Source organism: Acipenser ruthenus, chromosome 9 (assembly GCF_902713425.1).
Source record: "Acipenser ruthenus chromosome 9, fAciRut3.2 maternal haplotype, whole genome shotgun sequence".
NCBI classification, from domain to species: domain Eukaryota; kingdom Metazoa; phylum Chordata; class Actinopteri; order Acipenseriformes; family Acipenseridae; genus Acipenser; species Acipenser ruthenus.
Genome location: NC_081197.1, coordinates 58,422,213 through 58,443,161, shown reverse-complemented (window position 1 = coordinate 58,443,161; position 20,949 = coordinate 58,422,213). Strand labels below are relative to the sequence as shown.

The 20,949-nt window shown below is 38.8% G+C and overlaps 2 protein-coding genes across 5 annotated transcripts in view; one reads left to right on the top strand and one right to left on the bottom strand.

Moving 5' to 3' along the window:
• Positions 1–20,949, top strand: part of LOC117405817 (neural cell adhesion molecule 2-like) — a 272,867-nt gene that overhangs the window by 81,731 nt on the left and 170,187 nt on the right. The window lies entirely within an intron of this gene.
• Positions 4,836–7,188, bottom strand: LOC131737946 (SCAN domain-containing protein 3-like). The gene is made up of 2 exons (XM_059030330.1): positions 5,451–7,188; positions 4,836–4,937 (listed from the first exon to the last, which is right to left on the bottom strand). Exon 1 carries the CDS (start codon positions 7,127–7,129, stop codon positions 5,453–5,455), a length of 1,677 nt encoding a protein of 558 aa, XP_058886313.1. The 5' UTR covers positions 7,130–7,188; the 3' UTR covers positions 4,836–4,937; positions 5,451–5,452.

Genomic DNA, 20,949 nt, shown 5'->3' with positions numbered 1-20,949 from the left:
CACACCCTAGAATCCTCCCGGCTCGGTATCATCAGCAGACATCAACCTGGTGTGTGAAGAATGCTTCAGGCTGAAATGTTTCAATACAACCTGAGAAGTGTGAGCAGAAATTGTAAATACAAATCTACCACACAAATGAGACGATCAAATGCCAAGGGGACACGAGGGAACTCGAAGCCACTTTGTGGCTTGGAACTTAGTTTCAGGAGACTAGGTTTCAAGCCACTCCATGGTGAAATAAGGGAGACTTGGGGTTTGATACAGCACAGTTGCTTCACACTTGGTATCCCAGTCTCCTGAAATAAGGTTTCAAGCCACTGTTCCTGAAAAAGTGGCTATGTGTCCCTCAGCTTTACTGATGATTTCAGCCACCCTGGGTATTTCAATTGTTCCAGGGGAGTTATATTAATTTCCAGTCACTAGTAGCCTTTGCGTTAGGATTGCTGATTGTTTCAATATATCTAAATGTGTGGGGAGTTAAAGGATACACTCAAGACTACAGAATGAGACTTTCAGCGTGACAGCTTCTCATGCAAGATGTTTGTTTAAGTATGTCAAAGGCATTCTGAACAGCCCTTAGGAAACAAAGTATTACCCTGAGTTTATGCTGTGTCTTTGGATATTTCTCAACCCACTCAAGGACAGAGAGGTTACTTAAACAAATAGAACCAACATCATTGTTTGATTGCGCTCAGATTTCCATCAGCATTTTCCATTATTCACTGTTCTACAATGAAGCAGCACACAATTGTGACATTGTAGATGTCTGAGTTACATCTTGATCCACTGGAAGTCTCGTTAAATTGCCCATCTTTGATCTTGCTGTACCTCTGCATTCATATCAAGACAGACTTCCTGTAATATATTTTAAGCTATTTTCCTCATATTGCCTTAAAGAAAACACAAACTAACAGTAATATTATGGATGTATTAAAAGGCCCATTAGCTCTGTAAGGTTTGTTGTCTTTACAATAAAATAGCCTGGACAAAGATTGTCAAAACTAACAAAGCCTTTATTCTGGAAACAGCAGAGAACAAAATAGTTTTGAATACAGCAACAAATAGCTTCTCTTCAGTAGCTTCAGAGTAGATGTTATCTCAGCCACGGCATCAGAGTAGATGTTTAGTTTCTGAGCACAGAGTCACAGCAACATACAGAATTTGGTCAGCAGAAATGAGGGTATGTTGCTAATATAGTATAATGAAACCTCAGAGTTAATAATCTCACAGTTATTTACCTTTTAAAAGGGGACATATACATATTAAGAATTTATATAAAACCTTACAGCTGGTACATTTCTTGTGGCCATATCAATTCAATTTAAATACCCATTGTGTTCTGGTCTCACATACTGTAGACACATACTTTATTCTTTTCAATGATGCCAGCAATCATTCCATGTTACTAGGCAAGTGCTGCATAAGCATATACTGTAGTACTTTTGGATTATAGGCGATCAGGTGTGGACTTCACCACTCACTTGTGGTGGTTTATTTCTGTTGGTCAATCCTTTAAAATAATCCCGTAGTCTTCTTTATGGACTGGGGATGCTGCGTCTTAAAGATCCAATGTCATAGTTTGCGATTAACAGTGCTGTACATGCATTCTTTTTCAGTTGTAGTTGAGTCTACCTTACCTGAATGCGTTGCTGTGCTTTACTCTCTTGTTCTGTAGAGATGGACCCACCTCCCTGTTGGGTTACCAAGGGCCAGTCCTTTCATGCATTCCTGATTTTACATCACAAAAAAGCAAAATCACCCGTGCTTTGTAAACAAAGTTGTTTGTTACGATGCGTAGACCAAAATGTAACTAGAAAGAAATCCAAAAACGGTCTGCACTACATTAGATGTAATAAAATAATCCTTTCTTATTGAACACAGTCTATCTATTAATGTGTCTGTGTGGCCGTGGATATGTTGGCAAAACCCTTAGACCTCTCAAAACCAGATTAAGCGAACATAAAAGTGCAGTAAGACGCAATGACCCTACATCCCGATAGCCAGGAATTTCAGTGGTTTGCGCGTAACGTAAATGCATTGAAATGCATAGGAACAGAAACTGTTTCTGTAAGTAGAAGAGGAGGTGATGTTGCTGTTAAATTATTGAGAAGAGAAACTTTTGGGATTTTTAAACTAAACACATTAATGCCCAAGGGACTCAATGAAGACTTTGAATTATCTCCATATCTCTAGTTCGTTTAATTTGACTTACTGTTTTGTTTTGGTATGAATCTGTGTCTTGTTTAATATTCAATAATGACTTATTAATTGTTTAATTGTATACATTCAGCTCCAATCTCTATATTCTCTGGGTTATTAGTGTAACTCTTTTTAACCTGCGTTAGCCTATGTATGATATTGATATATTGTTTGATAAATAGACATTGTATTATTTCCCATTCATTTTTTGTTCATGTAACAAATGACAAGGATTATTTAAATGTAAAACATGTCATGAATATAATGTTATTTATTGATTGTAAAATGATTAACATCTCTGCTAATTGAGTAATTAAACATACTTAAAAGGTCCCAATATCACAGGCACCTGTGAATGCTGATGAAGCCTACAGGCAAAACATGTTCGTGACTGAGAACTGCACATTTTTCTGTAACGGTCACCCTAGACAGTTGATAGGCAACTGTACTGTCCTCCCTTAGGAGATACTACTGGCCAAATAATTAAAACTAAATAAGTCAGTAAGGGTGACTGACAGTAAAACAGGGTCGTCACAGTGCGTCAATTTAACTACACAACCACTGGTTTATTCCAAGGAACACAAAGCCTGACAAAAAGAATACTTAAAGAGACAGTTGAGTGAAAATTACACCCACATATGTAGCAACAGTGCTACAATGTTTTTAATTTGAAATAAAGAAAATAATTTCACATTTTTGAGTGTGGACCTTTTTTGGATTTCTTTATGATTTTACATCACACAAATTCACTTTTGGTCTTGGTATTTAATTTGCTTTATACAATTACTGTTGCAGTAGGCATTTTACAAAAACAAAACAAACTAAAAAAGGTATTTCAATGGTGAAATACAACAATGAAATATGTTTAAACCGATAATAATGGCAGACGGACCTTACCCTATCAACCTGAGCAGGTACTGTCTGCAACTTAGCTTGAGGTAACTCTTGAGTGAGATGAATTAGTGCATCTAATGACTTTTATCATGGTGCACCTGCTAATACCTGGCTGATTGAGGTCACTAATTCCAGGACTGCAGACAAAAACATTTTTCCAAGTGACCTGGGAAGACAGGAAACAGCACAGCAAGATACAATATATCTTACAGGTATTGTTATAACTAGGGAGCTACCTAATTCGTGACTTCGCAGATTTCAGTAAAATTGGGAAATTCAGGGGTCATCGGGAAATTCACCTCCTTAGGGGCCAATGCATACTTGAAAAAAAACTATTGATTTAAATGAACGACTGCGCACCTCAAGCGACGCAGACTATGTGTCTTATTCTCTAGATAGGCTTTTTTTTATCCTTTCACAGTCCTGTGTGCATTGCAAAAAAACAAAAAAAGAACCTCCTTAGACAAATAAAATAAAAATAAAATACTCCAAAGCGGTTAACTTTCTGGTTTACTGTTAACATGACAACGATGTTTAAATCAGCCTATCAGTGCGTCTGTACTGGCATTTATGTGAGGACCTGTACTGAGATGGGACAAAGTCAGTGTTGCATTGTCATTTTGATTTAGGTTGCTAAAATCTAGTTTTCAGCATTAGAGGTAAAATACCAAAAATGGACGACAAAGCAAAAAATGCTAAGTATATTTTGGCTGAGGATCGTGTCAAGAAATTTCCCAAAGAAACTTTACATGCAGATGTAGATCAATTGTTTTGCACATCTTGTAATGTAAAACATGTGATCGATCTCTATTTAGCTTCAGAATCACCCATCAAACGAAAGGCTACTACAGAGGCAGCTAAACAGAATGATCAAACAAGCAACAGCTTTCAGAAAACCAGCTTGAAAGTCTTCACACCACTGAGGCAGATAATGTCTGCAGCATGCTTGCCTTTAACTCAGTTTTAGTAAGGAAACAAGTACCACTAGTTTTAGGCTTTTATAGTGCACTGAAATATAAACTACATAGGTATATTTAATGTTTAAACAGGTCAGCGAAATGTACATATAATCCTATTTTTATTTAATAACCTACCTGGGAAAAATATGTAAATTATCTGATTTAGGTAGGCTCCTAGTTATAATTTATATGAATGTGATACAAATGCTACTGATTAGCCACGGCTCTTTAACTGTGTTCATTGAGAAGAAGAAAAAAAACAACTGGTTCACTTGGGATAAGTGAAACACATGCAGTACCATGATTGTCTATATGAATCATACTTGAGGACGGAGAATCCGCAATGGATGGATGATTTAAGTTGCAATTGAACAGACGATTTAATGATGGATGATGAATTTGGCTGGAGACCTTGTCCATGGGTGGCTGACAGCTAACAGCAATGCTGGCCGGTTAGTGAATACACAAATGATACCATGCAGTCTAGTGTGGCAGATAGGAAGTGGCACGTAGGGCCATCTCCCCCCAAAAGACAAAGCCGCCAAACCATGACTAGATAACAAGAAGATGGATGAATGGTTAACTCAACATCCGCAGTGGTGCACTACCACCTAACCCCAAAAGACAGGAAAAGGATGAATGGAAAGTGAAGCAGCTGAGACACGGGCCCGCCCCCCAGAGCATGAACTGCACCGAGGGAGCCCAACCTGCCATGCACCCTGCAGAAACTAAATACAAACCGCTCTGCACTGGTAAGAGGAAACCTTAGGGCAGGGGTAGTCAATTATTTTTTGTCAAGGTCCACATTTCTTGGTCAAGGTATAGTCAAGGTCCAGACTCATCTGAAAGTCAAGGTCCGAAACATTTTTCTTGCTGCAAGTGCCCCTGTCCAACAAACACATACAATGCTGTGAATTAGTAATATACCCCATTGCTTTTAGTCATATTTTTAGTCCATTAAAAAAAATGTAATAAATTAAATCTGAGACTTTGAGAAAGTACATATATCAAATGTCAAACAGATGTAAATATTAGCATTAAAACACTTTCAGATAACTGTTTTAAGTTTTGAATTAGAGTTTACAAAGAGTATTAACTTTGGTTTTGTTAAATAAAATTATAGTAGGCATAGATTAATATAGATAATCTACAAAGCCTTGTTGCTTGTTTAATATTAAAGTTTGAAAGAAAATACTCTCTATCTTAGCTTTTATGATTCAAGTCTTTCCAATAACAAATACACACCCACACACACATGTTTTAAGCAAAAGAATCATGAATAATTACTGTGAAATACCTGTTAACTATAGTACGGTATCACTACTGAAAATGTAATTTTATACAGCAATACAATTTGAAATAAAATATATGTGAATAATGTAGAATTATAATACTCACCATCAGTGGGAAAAATGACAGGTCCTCTGGTGGACAAGGGCCTTGAAGTTTGGAGTGAGTTCAGTCAAGGCAAGACGGAGGCAGTTGCACAGATGATTATCAGTCAAAACGGAGCGATTACGCGATTTAATGTTGTTCATTGTTGAGAACGCAGACTCACACACGTATGTCGAGCCAAACATAGTCAAGATGTTAAATGCCACCTTCCTCAAGTGTGGATACTTGGAGTCCAGCACAAGGGTTGTCCAGAAAGTTTCACATGTAGTTTCAGTGTGCCGCATCTTAAGCACTTCATCAGATTGTAAATCAATAAGCTCCAGCTGTAGTTTTGCTTTTTCAACATCCGGAAAGGATGCTTTTGCTTGATCACACCAAGTGCCGTTTGCTTGCACCACGAATGGGTTCTTTACAAACAGGAAGACATCTTTAACACTTTCAAATTCTTGGAACCTGTGCTGGAAGTTTTGAAGAAGCCTGTCCAGAGATGACGTCATCTGATGCACGTCTGCAGTGTCCCGGCAGCTTATCAGCGTTGGGAAATGCAGCATCCCCCCAGTTTCCAAATCACTTTTGAATAGACTCAGTTTGTTTTTAAATGAAGCGACACTGTTATGGAGATCTACTACATTGTGATTTCGCCCCTGTAGCTTTAAGTTGAAATCATTTAAGTGGCCAGTCAAATCAACAAGGAATGCCAGGATGCTCATGCTTGCGGCATCTCTCAAAAATGTGTATAGTTCTTCTGCCCTTTTCCCTGGAATTGTATGCAGATATTCTTCCACATGAACTCGAATTTCCCACAGCCTCCTTAGTACTTGCCCTCTGCTCAGCCAGCGGATGTCATTGTGGACCAAGAGGTCATCGTAATCGGCAGACACTTCTGAAAGAAAGCTTTTGAATTGCCTGTGTTGCAGTGCTGACTTTGACCGAAGGAAGTTGACAAGTTTTATCACCATTGACATTACATTAGAATACTCATCGCTGAGCTTTGCACAAAGTGCGGTTTGGTGGATTGCACAGTGATAGGAAATCAAATTGGGGTTCAGGTCTTGCAGACGTTTCACAAGCCCTCGGTGAGTACCGATCATGGCAGGAGCACCATCTGTTGTAATTGACACAATCTGATTCACATCAAAACCTTCATTAGACAAAAAAGTTTGAACAGAATTAAACAAATCCTCACCTGTCGTGCGATTGTTATGCGGTATAAGCGACAACAAATCCTCCACAAATTTCTCTCCATCAAAAAACCGGACATACATTGCTAGCTGAGCTGTGTCCCTGATATCACAGGATTCGTCCACTGCTATGGAAAATTTTCCAGTTTTCAGTTTCTCACTTAACTGCTTAAAAACGTCTTGTGCCATGATCTCAGCGCGCCTAATAGCTGTTGTATCTGAAAGTGGTAGTTGTCTGAAGGCTTCAACAACGTCTTTCTTCTCCGCGAAAAGGGTTTCAGCTGTAGTAACCATACATTGCTTAACCATGTCCGCATCTGTAAAAGGTTTCCTGTGTTTTGCCATAACCCACACACACCTCAGTGAAGCTTCAGTTGCCTTTTCCTGAGCACAAGTAGCCTTTGAAATAATATTTGTGCTATGAGAATATCCATCTTTTAATGAAGTGATCTTGTCTGATCTTAAACGGGAGCCCAGTGGATATTTGTGGTCAAAATCCATGTGCTTCGTTTCATAGTGCCGTTTGATGTTCCCACTTTTAATAACAGCAACAGCCTCTGTACATATTAAACATACCGGTCGAGCATTTGGTCGCTGTGGCAAAACAAAACAAAAAGCATCGGTCCACTCTTCTTTAAATGAACGATTTTCGGTATCAACTTTCCTTTTTTTTGCTGCCATGTTTAAACACACTGCTGTTAACTTGACATCGAAAGCACTGGAGGCGGGACTACAGCGTTCAACAGTGTGCACGAGCGTACAGTGGAAGGTGTATAAAAAAGGAACTCTCGTTCGTTTTTTTTATTCGTGGAAACTGACGATAGTTCAAATTAACAGTACACTAGATCAGAGATGGCATTGTGAGGGAATGAGAGGGTAAAAATAATAATTAAAACAATTACAATAATGATAATATTAAGTAAATAAAATGATTCCGCGGTCCGTTCAAAAGCGTCTGGCGGTCCGGATTTGGCCCGCGGGCCGCCTATTGACTACCCCTGCCTTAGGGAATCCATGGCTGAGGGTGGCCCTACCTCCAGACTCTAAAGACGGCCGTCTCCTTGTTTGACCTTGCTGCGCGTGACTGAGAGGCCAAACAAAAGAAGCGACATGCGTGAAAGCCACACTGAGTTTTTATGGCATTAGGAGATGATGCGTTGATTAGTGGGTTGATTCTCCTTCCAGAAACACAACCAAGTTTGCCATCAAAATGGAATAGATAGCATTGGGTCCAAACAAATTGCACACTTTCAACAACAAAACAACTAATACAACTGAAATAAAAAAAGAAGTCCGGCTGGGAAAGGGGAAGGGCCCATCACACATGTCTGAATCTCTTTCTGAAGCTGTCCTATAATCCAGAGATCCGGAAATTTCAATCCAAATCCTGTCAGCTCCGCCACAGAAAGCATTTCACAGTGAGCGGGAGGAGGCTTTGAGCTCACAACAATTACATCTGACACAAAAGTAAAAACCAGAGCTTGAGAACATGCCAGTGTGTGCTACAGCTTTATATCAACACCAAAGCGTATGCATAGTAGTGCGTAGTTACCTTGAATTGTTGGTTAAAAAATAATTGGAATGAAGACATGATTTCATGCTTATTTTCAAAACGTTCACTATATATCTTGTTATTATACGCTAGCCACAAAGTATGTTAATCATTTGCAGATGTTTTATTCAAACACAGTGGATCTTGTGGGTAGGGCTTTTTTTCTTCACACTCTTTTGTAGTCAGCTAGCCAATCCAGTGCCAGCATTATTTCTATGCAATAGTGTAGCATTTCAAACAACTCTCTGATTAATAGTGTTTAAAACAGGGTAGAAGATTTATAAAGATTTATAATTATAAATATTGAACCTCCTACTAACAGTGGCTTAATTTCACAAAAAAACACAAATGGGGTATATTCTTGAATACAAAGGGGTATATTCGTGAAGCATTTAGTTCAGTCTTAATTATGTGTGTTTCTCCATTTTGTATTTGTAATATTAACATATGTTTTCTATTTTTTTTTTAAATAGCTTTTAAATAAAGTCTGTCATAAAGGCTTCACAAATATATGTCATACAGATTCTCAAAGGTTTAAAATGAGTAGAGGGGTAATAGTGGAGAGAATAGTGATTTGCAGAGCTTGTGTACAGAAAAAGGAGGAAGTCAGTGAAGAAGGATTGCAGTTGCTGTGAAAGGGTAGTGCTGTCATTGTGAATGAAGATTATGGATGCTGGTCATAGTGAAAGGGTAGTGCTGTCATTGTGAATGAAGATTATGGATGCTGGTCATAGTGAAAGGGTAGTGCTGTCATTGTGAATGAAGATTATGGACACTGGTCATAGTGAAAGGGTAGTGCTGTCATTGCGAATGAAGATTATGGACACTGGTCATAGTGAAAGGGTAGTGCTGTCATTGCGAATGAAGATTATGGATGCTGGTCATAGTGAAAGGGTAGTGCTGTCATTGTGAATGAAGATTATGGATGCTGGTCATAGTGAAAGGGTAGTGCTGTCATTGTGAATGAAGATTATGGACACTGGTCATAGTGAAAGGGTAGTGCTGTCATTGCGAATGAAGATTATGGACACTGGTCATAGTGAAAGGGTAGTGCTGTCATTGCGAATGAAGATTATGGACACTGGTCATAGTGAAAGGGTAGTGCTGTCATTGTGAATGAAGATTATGGACACTGGTCATAGTGAAAGGGTAGTGTTGTCATTCTAAATCAAGATTGTGGTCACTGGTCATAGTGAAAGGGTAGTGCTGTCATTGTGAATGAAGATTGTGGATGATGGTCATAGTGAAAGGGTAGTGCTGTGATAGTGAAGGGCTAGTAGTGTCATAGTGAAAGAGGATTACTGAGAGAAGATGTTTGACAGTATGAAGCAGGGTAGATGGTTGGCAAGGGTGCAGGCAGCTTGTTGATGTTAACAGAGACGGAGGCTGTGGAGGCAGTGCATAATTCATCTGCCCTTCTGCCTGGACACTGGTCTGATTGATGATGATGATTCCAGTGAGATGAAAGCCTGTGAGTTACACTGCATGTGTGTTTTCAAGCAAAAGCATACAGATGGATCTAGTGCGGCCTAGTGGTTAAAACAGAAAAGTTATGAGCTAGAAAAGCCACAGCTTGAAAATGTACTGCTCCATATTTAGACAGGTATTCAATTACTGGATGTGGGCAGTGTAGTGGGCACAGTGGTGTGAAAACTGTGTTACACAGCTATTGAAAATGATTATACCTGCAGAAGCAAACCTGAATCTGTATACCTGTATAGTAAACTAGAGTCAGAATGTGGACTCACCTGAATCTATGTACCTGTATAGTTAACTAGAGTCAGAATGTGGACTCACCTGAATCTGTGTACCTGTATAGTAAAGTACAGTCAGAATGTGGACTCACCTGAATTTGTGTACCTGTATAGTAAACTAGAGTCAGAATGTGGACTCACCTGAATCTGTGTACCTGTATATTAAACTACAGTCAGAATGTGGACTCACATGAACCTGTGTACCTGTATAGTAAAGTAGTCAGAATGTGGACTCACATGAATCTGTGTACCTGTATAGTTAACTAGAGTCAGAATGTGGACTCACCTGAATCTGTGTACCTGTATAGTAAACTACAGTCAGAATGTGGACTCACATGAATCTGTGCACCTGTATAGTGAAGTAGTCAGAATGTGGACTCACCTGAATTTGTGTACCTGTATAGTAAACTACAGTCAGAATGTGGACTCACATGAACCTGTGTACCTGTATAGTAAAGTAGTCAGAATGTGGACTCACCTGAATCTGTGTACCTGTATAGTAAACTACAGTCAGAATGTGGACTCACATGAATCTGTGTACCTGTATAGTAAACTACAGTCAGAATGTGGACTCACCTGAATCTGTGTACCTGTATAGTAAACTACAGTCAGAATGTGGACTCACCTGAATCTGTGTACCTGTATAGTAAACTACAGACAGAATGTGGACTCACATGAATCTGTGTACCTGTATAGTAAACTACAGTCAGAATGTGGACTCACTGTATTACTTTTCATCACAGCCGGTTTCTTTAGCTATAAAATATAGACGGGATCCACATAACAGCCTGTGACAGAAAGACAATGATTCTTGTTGGTAAATCTCCCTCTCAATCTCCCTCTCAACCTGTGAGGGTGCTAAGTAACGGGAACAGAGTACTCTGGACTACGTGGCCTGACACTTCGTTCTGATGGGTAAAAGGAAGTCGGTCACGTAGAAAAGAGACAGAGCTTTGGTACACTAACTCATTGACCTGGAGGGGAAATGATGTGGCAGCTGCAGATCATTCCTTGTGGATCCAGGAAAACAATGCTATGGAAAATTGGTTTGGAGGCTGGATTATACAGTATGGTACCTTATGTGATACACCAATGGGCATTAAAGCTTGTAAAACCGGCTCTAAGACAAAGCCTTTTGACAGGAAGGTGGTATCTAACATAACGTTTCTGCAGCATCTAAAAAAAATGACTTTGAGAATAGAAGAGACGCATGCTGTTGACAGTTTTCTTCTACTTTATGTATTTTAAAGAATAATTGCTTCTATTTTTCTTCCAAAACCTTTGTTTTTGATTCAAGCCCTTATAAATCAATGGGATTTCAAAGATGCTTTGACTTATTAATCAATGTGTCCTTGGTCATTTCTTGCGATTCCCAATACATGATGGATCACGTGCCTCCTTTCTGTTTGAAGTGTTTTTTGTGCAGTTTTAGTTTTCATACATACTGATAGACTGCAATCACCAATCCAGGTCTGCTTTGGACCTGGACCTGCAAGTTTAAGTGGAAATTTAACACCAAGTGAACTGGCGCAGTACAGCCATCATTTAAATTCTAAAAACAATAATTAACTCTGTAAAACTATGAAAAAACATAATTTCGTTTCTGTTATTTAAGGAAGCTACAACAAATGGGAAAAGGCTATTGATGTGAAGTATTCATGGAGTTCTGTGATTTAAACTCAGAAAATGGTTGTAGGTAAGACACTCGTTGGTTTGTATGGACATTTACGCAATGTCATTCAGAGAATAACTTTCCTTGTACCAAGCTCTGTGTTTCCTTAGCAGAGTGTCCTGTACATGCATCATCTATTAACCTCATAAATTATTGTACTGTCGTCCATATTCTCTGCTTTCGAAAGTAAATTTCATTTTTATGCATGACATCAATAATGTTGATAGCACAGGAATTGCCTCTTAAACACATTTCAGATACAAACATCTCTTTATCTTTTGTATATATTGATTTAGATGTTAACTTAGCCAGCCAGTTATGGATAGTTTTGTATCGTGCATCTTGTTTTAGGTGTATATATTTAAAGCAAAGGTGAAGGAAGCATGGTATCATCTGTTGTAGGTGAAAGCGGTAGAGGTCTAGAATACTTCTCATGAATTGTCATTTGCAGATTGATGAAAATTGGCTTTAATAGCAAGTTCACTGTACACAGGGTCCCAATTAACCTTGAAAGAAATCTGGTTTGATTACAGCACTGGCTCAAGCGCATGAGTTCATCAGTTGTCAGGCAAGGTGACAAAGCAGCATCCTTAAAATCCCTGTTGATTCTGGGTCGTGGACTCCATCCATCGCTGGGCTCATTGCAGGCCAGACTGGGCTAAGCTGGTTTCAGGTGTTGTAAGCTGCAGTTCATAGGGTGACACAGAGGTCCATTACTTCATGTAAGTGCACCAGAGACACTGGAGTTATTGGACTAGTTCCAAATGATCCTGCCTATAATGTTTTGCTTCAGCAAACCTCAATGTGACTTTTAAGCGGACAAAAAACTACAAACTATTACTTTCAGTTCAGGTGATTTTGTAATTTTATAATGCATTGATTAAGGAAGTTTGCAGAAAGGTAATCATAGACGCCTTACTGAATGTATTGTATCTCTCACTGCTGATATTAGGTTTGTGCTGATGTGCTGCTCGGTCCAGTTACTCAGTCCATGCAGTCAAACTAAGATAACTAAGTTCTGATGAAGGATACATGTATTCACTCAAAGAAGTGCATTTAGATCAAACATACACAATGTTTTCCTGAATCCAACAAATCTGAATTCACATTTGTTACAAATGTGAATAAAAAATGTGGGCTTGCATTCAACCCAAGACTAACAGGACCAGGTGAATTTGAACTGTATGTACAATGTGTAATTTGAATACTGCAATTGTAATATATTATATTCTAAAAGAAATATTGTACATCATATTCATATATCACAAAAAAACACACCTTATACAACTCTGATGTACAGTACACATGGAATATCAAATGGACAGCATGGTTTGTGAATGCATATTTGAGAAACAGATGTCTTCTTTTGTTGGTCATTTACACAGAAATCGAGGCTGTGTAAATATAATTGTCAAGCCGTTCCGTACAATATGTAATTGGATATAAAAATTCTGCAGCAGCCATGTCAGAGATGAGAATGAAGCAAAAACATGAGCTGACATATCTGACATTTCATTTAGTATTTCTACACATTGTATACAGTTATATATGTACGTGTCGCCTCTTTACATATAAAACACTAATTAAAACCCAAATAATAGTGATGCTTTATGGTTGATGATTGTAGCCAACAAAATGGACCTTATCTCCTATATTATTATTATTATTATTATTATTATTATTATTATTATTATTATTATTATTATTATTGCTGTTTTTGTTGTTATTATTCAGACTTATCAAGGTAAACAAGCTGGCTTTCCAGACCACAGTTTGGTCCATGGGCACCGTTAGTGTCTCATTTTTTTCTTTTTTCCCTTGGTGTCTGTCCCGTTTTCCTGAAATAGCAGGCAGGGCGCTGATTCTGGGAGTGAAGATTGCATTGACAATGATGAAAGCTAGGCCTGAAGAGAAAAAAAGTAAAGCTCTACTTATCTTTGACTGGATTTCTGCTGACAGAGGGCCTTTCAGTTTCATACTGTTTCCATGCTGTACAGATCATTACATCCTCTCTAATATGGTAGTCTCATTACATCCTCTCTTTCCTTCTTTCTCCCCCACACAGTTTTTCTTTCTTTCTTTTTCTTTCTTTCTTTCTTTCTTTCTTTCTTTCTTTCGTGCTCTATTCTGTTTCTTTATATATTGGTTCCTCTCCTGTTCACCTTTACTCTTCTTTGCCTATATTCTTAAAGGAGTTATGTGGTTGTCCGTTCCCTTTCAATTCGAAGACCACCACCAAAACATTATGTATGGGATATGTCTCCCTATTGGTAGGTATTCACTGAGCTCTCTATACCAGAGCTGCTGATAGGCCCCTTCCTGCATGACATCCTTGGTCCCGCCTATTCCACGGAAGCTATTTCTCTTTTTGCCTCTCAAGACAGTAAGGTAAGACCCTCTGTGTTGGTATTTGAGCATTTTTTGAAAAAGAGCTTTCAGTCGACTGCAGTTCCCTTGCCTTTCAGGCTGAAAGCTGGTTCGCCGCTTTCACGGAATCAGTGACTCCTGTTTCTACAGCTAGGTGAAAATAGCCCTGCAGTAGTCGACCACGCCAGCCTCCTCAGCCCGCCCACCTCGCTGTGTCAGGCCTTCAAAAAAAAGAAAACGAACAACAACAACAGCAGTGTGTTCCCACTATTATTGTTTATTGTTTATTGTTTATTGTATTTCGTCCACAGATTCGCCCACAGCAGCTTCAGCCTGTGTGTCCCCTGGTATATGCTACGCACTGACCAGACGTGTGACTACAGGCTATTAGGGTAGGCACCGCTGCTTCAGCTTCTCCCCGGTATTTTGGTACCTCGGTGCACGCTCAGCCCGTGGTACTTCGGTTCCTTGGTGCACTCGGTGCACGTGGTTCTTGGTGCACATAGTGTGCACGGTGCTCAGTGCCTACGTTATAGTGGTGCACGTGGTGCTCGGTGTACTCAGTGTGCCCGGTGCTTAGTGCACTCGTTGCGCACGGTGCTTGGTGCATAGCGCCTCCGTGCATACGGTACCCGGTGCACACGGTTCTCCTATTATAGTTTTTCATTTTTTTAAGTAATGCGTTATATGTGGTAAATTACAAAATAAACCCTTTTATGTTTAATTGTTCATTTAAATACAGCGTTTCAGCTGTTCAGATGTTTGATATGTGCTTGAATAAACCTTTTGAGTTGTATCTGATATTTTGTCTTTCATTTTAACATTGATGTTGTTTAAAATGTAACCATCATAATGACAGCCTGCAGCAGTTTTAGGTATGACTATAACCGTGCCAGTGCTAATGTTAAGTACACTTAACTCAGATGTATCCATACAATTTGAATTATAATAATTGTAGCTCAAAAACATTTCTTGCCGCAGTTTTATTAAGAGCCAGTTTTAGTTCACCTCGTTCACACGTTCACCTCATTTCTCCTCTTCCATCAGCCCCAGTAATGCGACCTCTTCTATAGTCTCTTCCATGCTCTTTTGCAGGCTTCTCCCCCTCCGACTTCTCAGTCTCCCCTGAAAAAGTGATGAATCAGATCAGTGAATGGATCTGTGCATTGCCCTTGCCACTTGATCCATCTCAATTACTTACTGAGAGCAGAAGGCATCTTTTAAATGGTCTGGTAAAAGGTGTTCAAATGTAAATACATTAAGAGCAGAAGGAAAGTGGTTGCCAAATATATATATATATATATATATATATATATATATATATATATATATATATATATAGAAACAAATCAGCTAATTCTGCCTCACTTCAGAATGCATTACCATCAGGAAAAAGTAGAGAGGGAAGATATATAATGTGTATGAGTGGATAAACTCAACTGTGATCTGGTTTACAATGCTAAACTTCTCTACATGATTACCGAGCCATATTGAACACAACATAATATGAATGAGGTACACTTATCAGTTCCTTAATGTGGTCCAAATTAACATAAATTAAACTGATAATATCAGGTTTCTAGGAAATCAAGCATTGTATATTAGTATTCACTTAAAGCTTCAATCTTCTTATTTGTATTCTTGAAAACCATGTCTACAGTATGTCCTTGGACTACATATTAAGGACTGCACAGTATAGAATAGCACAGAGTCATGATGTAATACATTAACATATACAGTATCATGACGTAGTGGAATGGAGAGATTAATGCATTGGTACCATTGGTAACATTCTTATCCTGAGTACAATTAAACCACCCTATAAGGCCCTGGATTATATGTATAAAACATGTACTGTACCATTGTGTTAAGTTTGCATTGTTTTGTGGGCTATTGTTACAGAACTAGAAAGAAACAACTAAGGTACCGGTTCCTGATCTTAAAAGATCCTCCTGAGTTAGTTAGTTAGTTAGTTAGTTGAAGCTTTTTAACTCCAAAGCTTTGTTATATTTATTTTTTAAGAATATGGGTGTTCACTTAGCACTGTGGTAAATGCTTTGTGCACGTGACCCTCAGTTCTCAATTGCATCTTGTAAAGCTCCAGCTCTCAATTTCATCTTGCATGCCTCCAGTTCTCATATGCAGCTAAAGTTTGACAATATTTCCGTTCCTTCCAGTGTCCTGGGGGCTGTTGACTTCACACATGTCAAATGATGTGTCCCTACTGTGGTGGAGGCTACTTATAGAAACCACAAGCTGTTTCACTCATTTAAAATGCAGGTGGTATGCAATGCCAACTGCCTGCTTAAATAAATGTTTGTGCAGCGTTCCCTTGGGCGAGCCATTGTGAGTGAACAGGTGCTTGTTATCTGTGGATGAAACGTCTGCTCTTTGGCTGTTAGATGAGGACAGCTTTCACTATTGTTAACACAGTAATAAGAATAAAACAAAACAATAAGCATGTGTATGTATAGCAGAGAAAGAGAAAATCCTTAAGGACTGTGACAGGGTAGCGTCGCAGGCCCAGATGGTATTCGGCAGGCAAAGAGACTCAGAGACAAGGGAACTGCAGTTAAAACGCTGCTGCGCGGTTTAATAACAAAAGGAAATCAAAACACTGCTCACAGAGCAAAAATAAAACAGTTAAACAAACACAAAACTGTTCAGGCTGGGCAGAGCCTTCACTGAACTTGAACCTTTAACAAAAATACAGCAACACACCACCAAACTATTCACTCAGCAACTCCCACCACCAAACAAAGGATTTTCTTTTTTTATAGCATGTGGCTGGAGCCTAATTATCAATTATTCAATTAGCTCCAGCCACATTCTCACATGTATTTTGGCAGGGATAGGAAATTAACCCCATCCCTGCCAACCACCACCAAATCACCACACAACAATATTATTTACAGGCAGGGCGCTGCCCTGCTTCAAGGACGTTTAAACAAATGGACGTGTTGAATGTTACTATATTTATTTATTTATTTACATTTATACAACGCCTTTCATCACAAGGACTTCAAGGCGTTTTACAACATTTTACAATATAATACAACATTTAAAAGGCAAAGATAATTCCTGTAAAACAGTTATAAAGACTAAAATGATATATTGTCAGTGTTAAAATTATGGTAAAAAAGCCATTTTCTAAAAATGGGTTTTCAATGCTGTTTTAAAAATAGAACGATTCCCTGTTTTTTTGACTGAAGATAGTAGAGCAATTCCACAGCATTGGGGCTTTACAAGAGAAGGACCCTCCCTCTCTCCCGCAGCATCTTTATACACTCTCGGGACAACCAACAGCCCCACATCCTGTGATCTCAGAGTACGACTTGGATTGGAAGGGGCCAACAACTCCTGTAAATAACTTGGTGCCAATCCATTCAGGGCTTTATAAGTTAAAAGCAAAATCTTATAATCAATTCTAAAATGCATAGGGAGCCAGTGCAAAGAAGCTAAGACAGGGATAATATGCTCATTTTTTTGTTGGAATCCTGGCGGTAGTGTTTTGAACTAGCTGTAAACGAGACACCACACGTTTAGGAATACCAGAAAACAGAGCATTACAGTAATATATTCTGGATGAAACACAGGCATGCATTAGCTTTTCAGAATATACTATCACTCTATACAGTATATTGATACAGTATTTGTTCTAATGTATCTAATGACAAAACATGTCATATTGAACATAAGTATTACAGTCAGACACAGAAACAAATATACAAATGAATGGCATTAGTCAGGGGCCAGGTCTGCTGTATTTAAATGCTGTTTTCTGTTAAGTCTTGTTTTCTTTTACTGTTTTCTCCTTCCATTTGTGTTACTATTTGTTCAGTAATAACAGCTTCAAGTCTAGCTATTACTGAAGGAACAATGTATGTGTTGTGAATCCTATCCTACTGAATACTCCCCCTGGTGCTGTATGCCAGAAGCTTCTTGAGCATGGTGGTAAGCATGGTCTCAGACAATGAGGGACCAGGGGTCATATGTCACATCACATGATTAACAGTACGTTCATCTCTAATGCAGGGTGATGCCAAATCAACTGGAGTAGACTGGTCCTAATATACAGTAGAAGTGGCCGGGTAGTGTGTGTATGTAGAATGTGTAGAAGTGTTATCATTTCCATAGGAGTAATGAATAATAATAATAATAATAATAATAATAATAATAATAATAATAATAATAATAATAATAATAATAATAATCTCGCTGAACTGCTTGACGTCAAACTGGACCCTTAATGAAAGTTCCACAACTTGTTAACAATGGAATGAAGGATCATATTGCATAATCTTATAACACAGAAGCATTTGTGTAAACCCAGTAGCTTTGATGTACTGGGGGAGAAGATTGTATTTATTTAGTAATGCAAGGCATCAGCTGCATGTCATCTTAGTAAAGCAGATGCCATTCGTGATTATCCCTGAAAATACAGACGCTGTCACTTTCTTTCAGCTATTGCTGAAGGTGTAACCAGTTACTGTGTGATCTTAGTCAGTTGCTTACTTGAAAAGAAGAGCTAAGTGTAACCACACGTTATAGTCTGCTCAGTTTGAAATATGATCCATCACAACAAGCAAACACAATGTATGATCCATGTACCAGTTATATACTTTCAATATTGTCGTAAGGCTTTTTCTAAAATATTTTATCTTCTGATGTTTTTTTAACTATTTTGTGCTGAAAGCCATTCTGGAAGTGGTAGTTTCTTCTCTGTCATACAAAAATATGACACCTCCATGTTTGTTGCTTGCTAAAACCCTGCACAACAAGCACATGTCATTTTAAAGTCAGTACCTCCCTTTACCAGTTTAGAAATGTGTTGTTCTAGTTTTGGACAGATTGGTTCAGTACAGTTCCTGCTTTTAATCTTTGGAAACCCTCTGTTTGGCATATTTATCTAAAATAGACTGACATCGCTTAAACAGTATAGACATTAGAACATATACCTTCAGTTGATCCCAAATGTCTTTATCTGCCAGAGCTCACAGACTCACCCTCTGAGACAGGGTGGTACAGAGAAAAACCAAATCTGCTAAAATCACCCGCCCCTTCCAGTGATATAACCCCAGACTGCTTCTTATACAAGAACAATCACAGTTTTCCATTCACACCTGGGACATTCATTCTTTAAGCTGCAGATTGAAGTTTCAGTAGCTATTATAATAACACACATTGGGAGGTAAGCTTCAGCCACACCCTGAGACTGTATCTGTATCCTCTCACCTCTGAGACCCGGGAGTGAGTCAATATTGAAGTGAGTCAAAGCCCATTCCCACTGCCAGGGAGTAGTGAAGGCAGACATTACTGAACATGGCTCAGAGCAGGAGAATACTTACATATATCATGCAAAAAAGATGTACACATTAAGTAAATTGTAACTATGCACATGTATTTACTATCTAACTGCTATGTAAATACACAGTAATTAGAGACACAATGTAAAGTGCTAGTGTGCCTGCTCCCTGAAATAAATTGGCAAACTGAATCAGTTTGAAACAAGGACTTGTACTATAAGTTATGTAAGGAAGCCTCTGAATATTTCATAGCATAGTAATGAATACTGCCTAATTATCATTCTTATCACGTTTAATCTGCCCGCTGAGTTTAGCTTTATCATTCATGAAAACAAACCGCATACATTGTAAGGTGAAATGCTTACGTTTTGTTGTGGTATTCAGTTCTTGTTCAAACCAAATGCCACAAGTCACTAAGTGTTCGGGAAGACATACAACCTGGTTCTGGCTGGCTGGATGTTGGCTGCGCACATGCAGTTAGGCAGCTCTCACTCGATATTTCCTTGGCTGGATGTTGTCTGCACACATGCAGTTAGGCAGCTCTCACTCGATATTTCCTTGGCTGGATGTTGGCTGCACACATGCAGTTAGGCATCTCTCACTCGATATTTCCTTGGCTGGATGTTGGCTGCACACATGCAGTTAGGCAGCTCTCACTCGATATTTCCTTGGCTGGATGTTGGCTGCACACATGCAGTTAGGCAGCTCTCACTCGATATTTCCTTGGCTGGATGTTGGCTGCACACATGCAGTTAGGCAGCTCTCACTCGATATTTCCTTGGCTGGATGTTGGCTGCACACATGCAGTTAGGCAGCTCTCACTCGATATTTCCTTGGCTGGATGTTGGCTGCACACATGCAGTTAGGCAGTGTTCACTCAATATTTCCTTGGCTGGATGTTGGCTGCGCACATGCAGTTAGGCATCTCTCACTCTATATTTCCTGCAAGATGTGATGTGCTTCTGGAACCGATGTTTTGTTGTGTTTTCCCTACATTATCACATGTCACAATTAGCCTACAATTGCATTAAACTAGTTGTTAGCTGAATTAAGATGACACTGCAGACCACGGTGTAGTACACAACTCCTTTGTTGTGGATTATACTGTTTGAAAAAGTACATGTGCCTAATGAGACAAGAATTCCTGAAGAACCTTCCAATCATTCATGTTTACATTGGTCTGCATTGCACTGCTCTACCCAAGGGAAGATTATTCCAAAACAACAAGTGGAACAATATGGCATCGCAACACAACAGTTTAATTTAGACTGTCATTAGCAAGTCCTTATTTCACGAAGCAAAGTCTATTACTGCGCTTCACAGAGAAATAGGGCTCTAAAGTTAGTCAATCTTTATTTATCCTTGATAAACCATCTTGTAATTGTATATTCTAAATTCACTTAAGCTGTAGTGTTTCACAATCTAGATTTATACGTCTTCATTATGCTTTCCTGCAGTAATCTGACAAGCTACAATAACATGAAAGCATCATTTTAATGAACAGCCTGTGCATCCAGAGTTGGAAGTCCTGCACATCTTTTGTTACTGTGTTAAATGTGTGTGCTATTTGGCAGTTTATTGTGTATTTGCCATGCCTTGCTGCACTTTACCATGCTGTTATGGTTGTAAACTTCTACAAGGAGATAGCTGCACACTGTAAATGTAAATTG

Excerpts from the sequence above, each read along its gene's own strand:
- LOC131737946 (XM_059030330.1), bottom strand. The coding sequence starts at position 7,129 with ATGGATTTTGACCACAAATATCCACTGGGCTCCCGTTTAAGATCAGAC.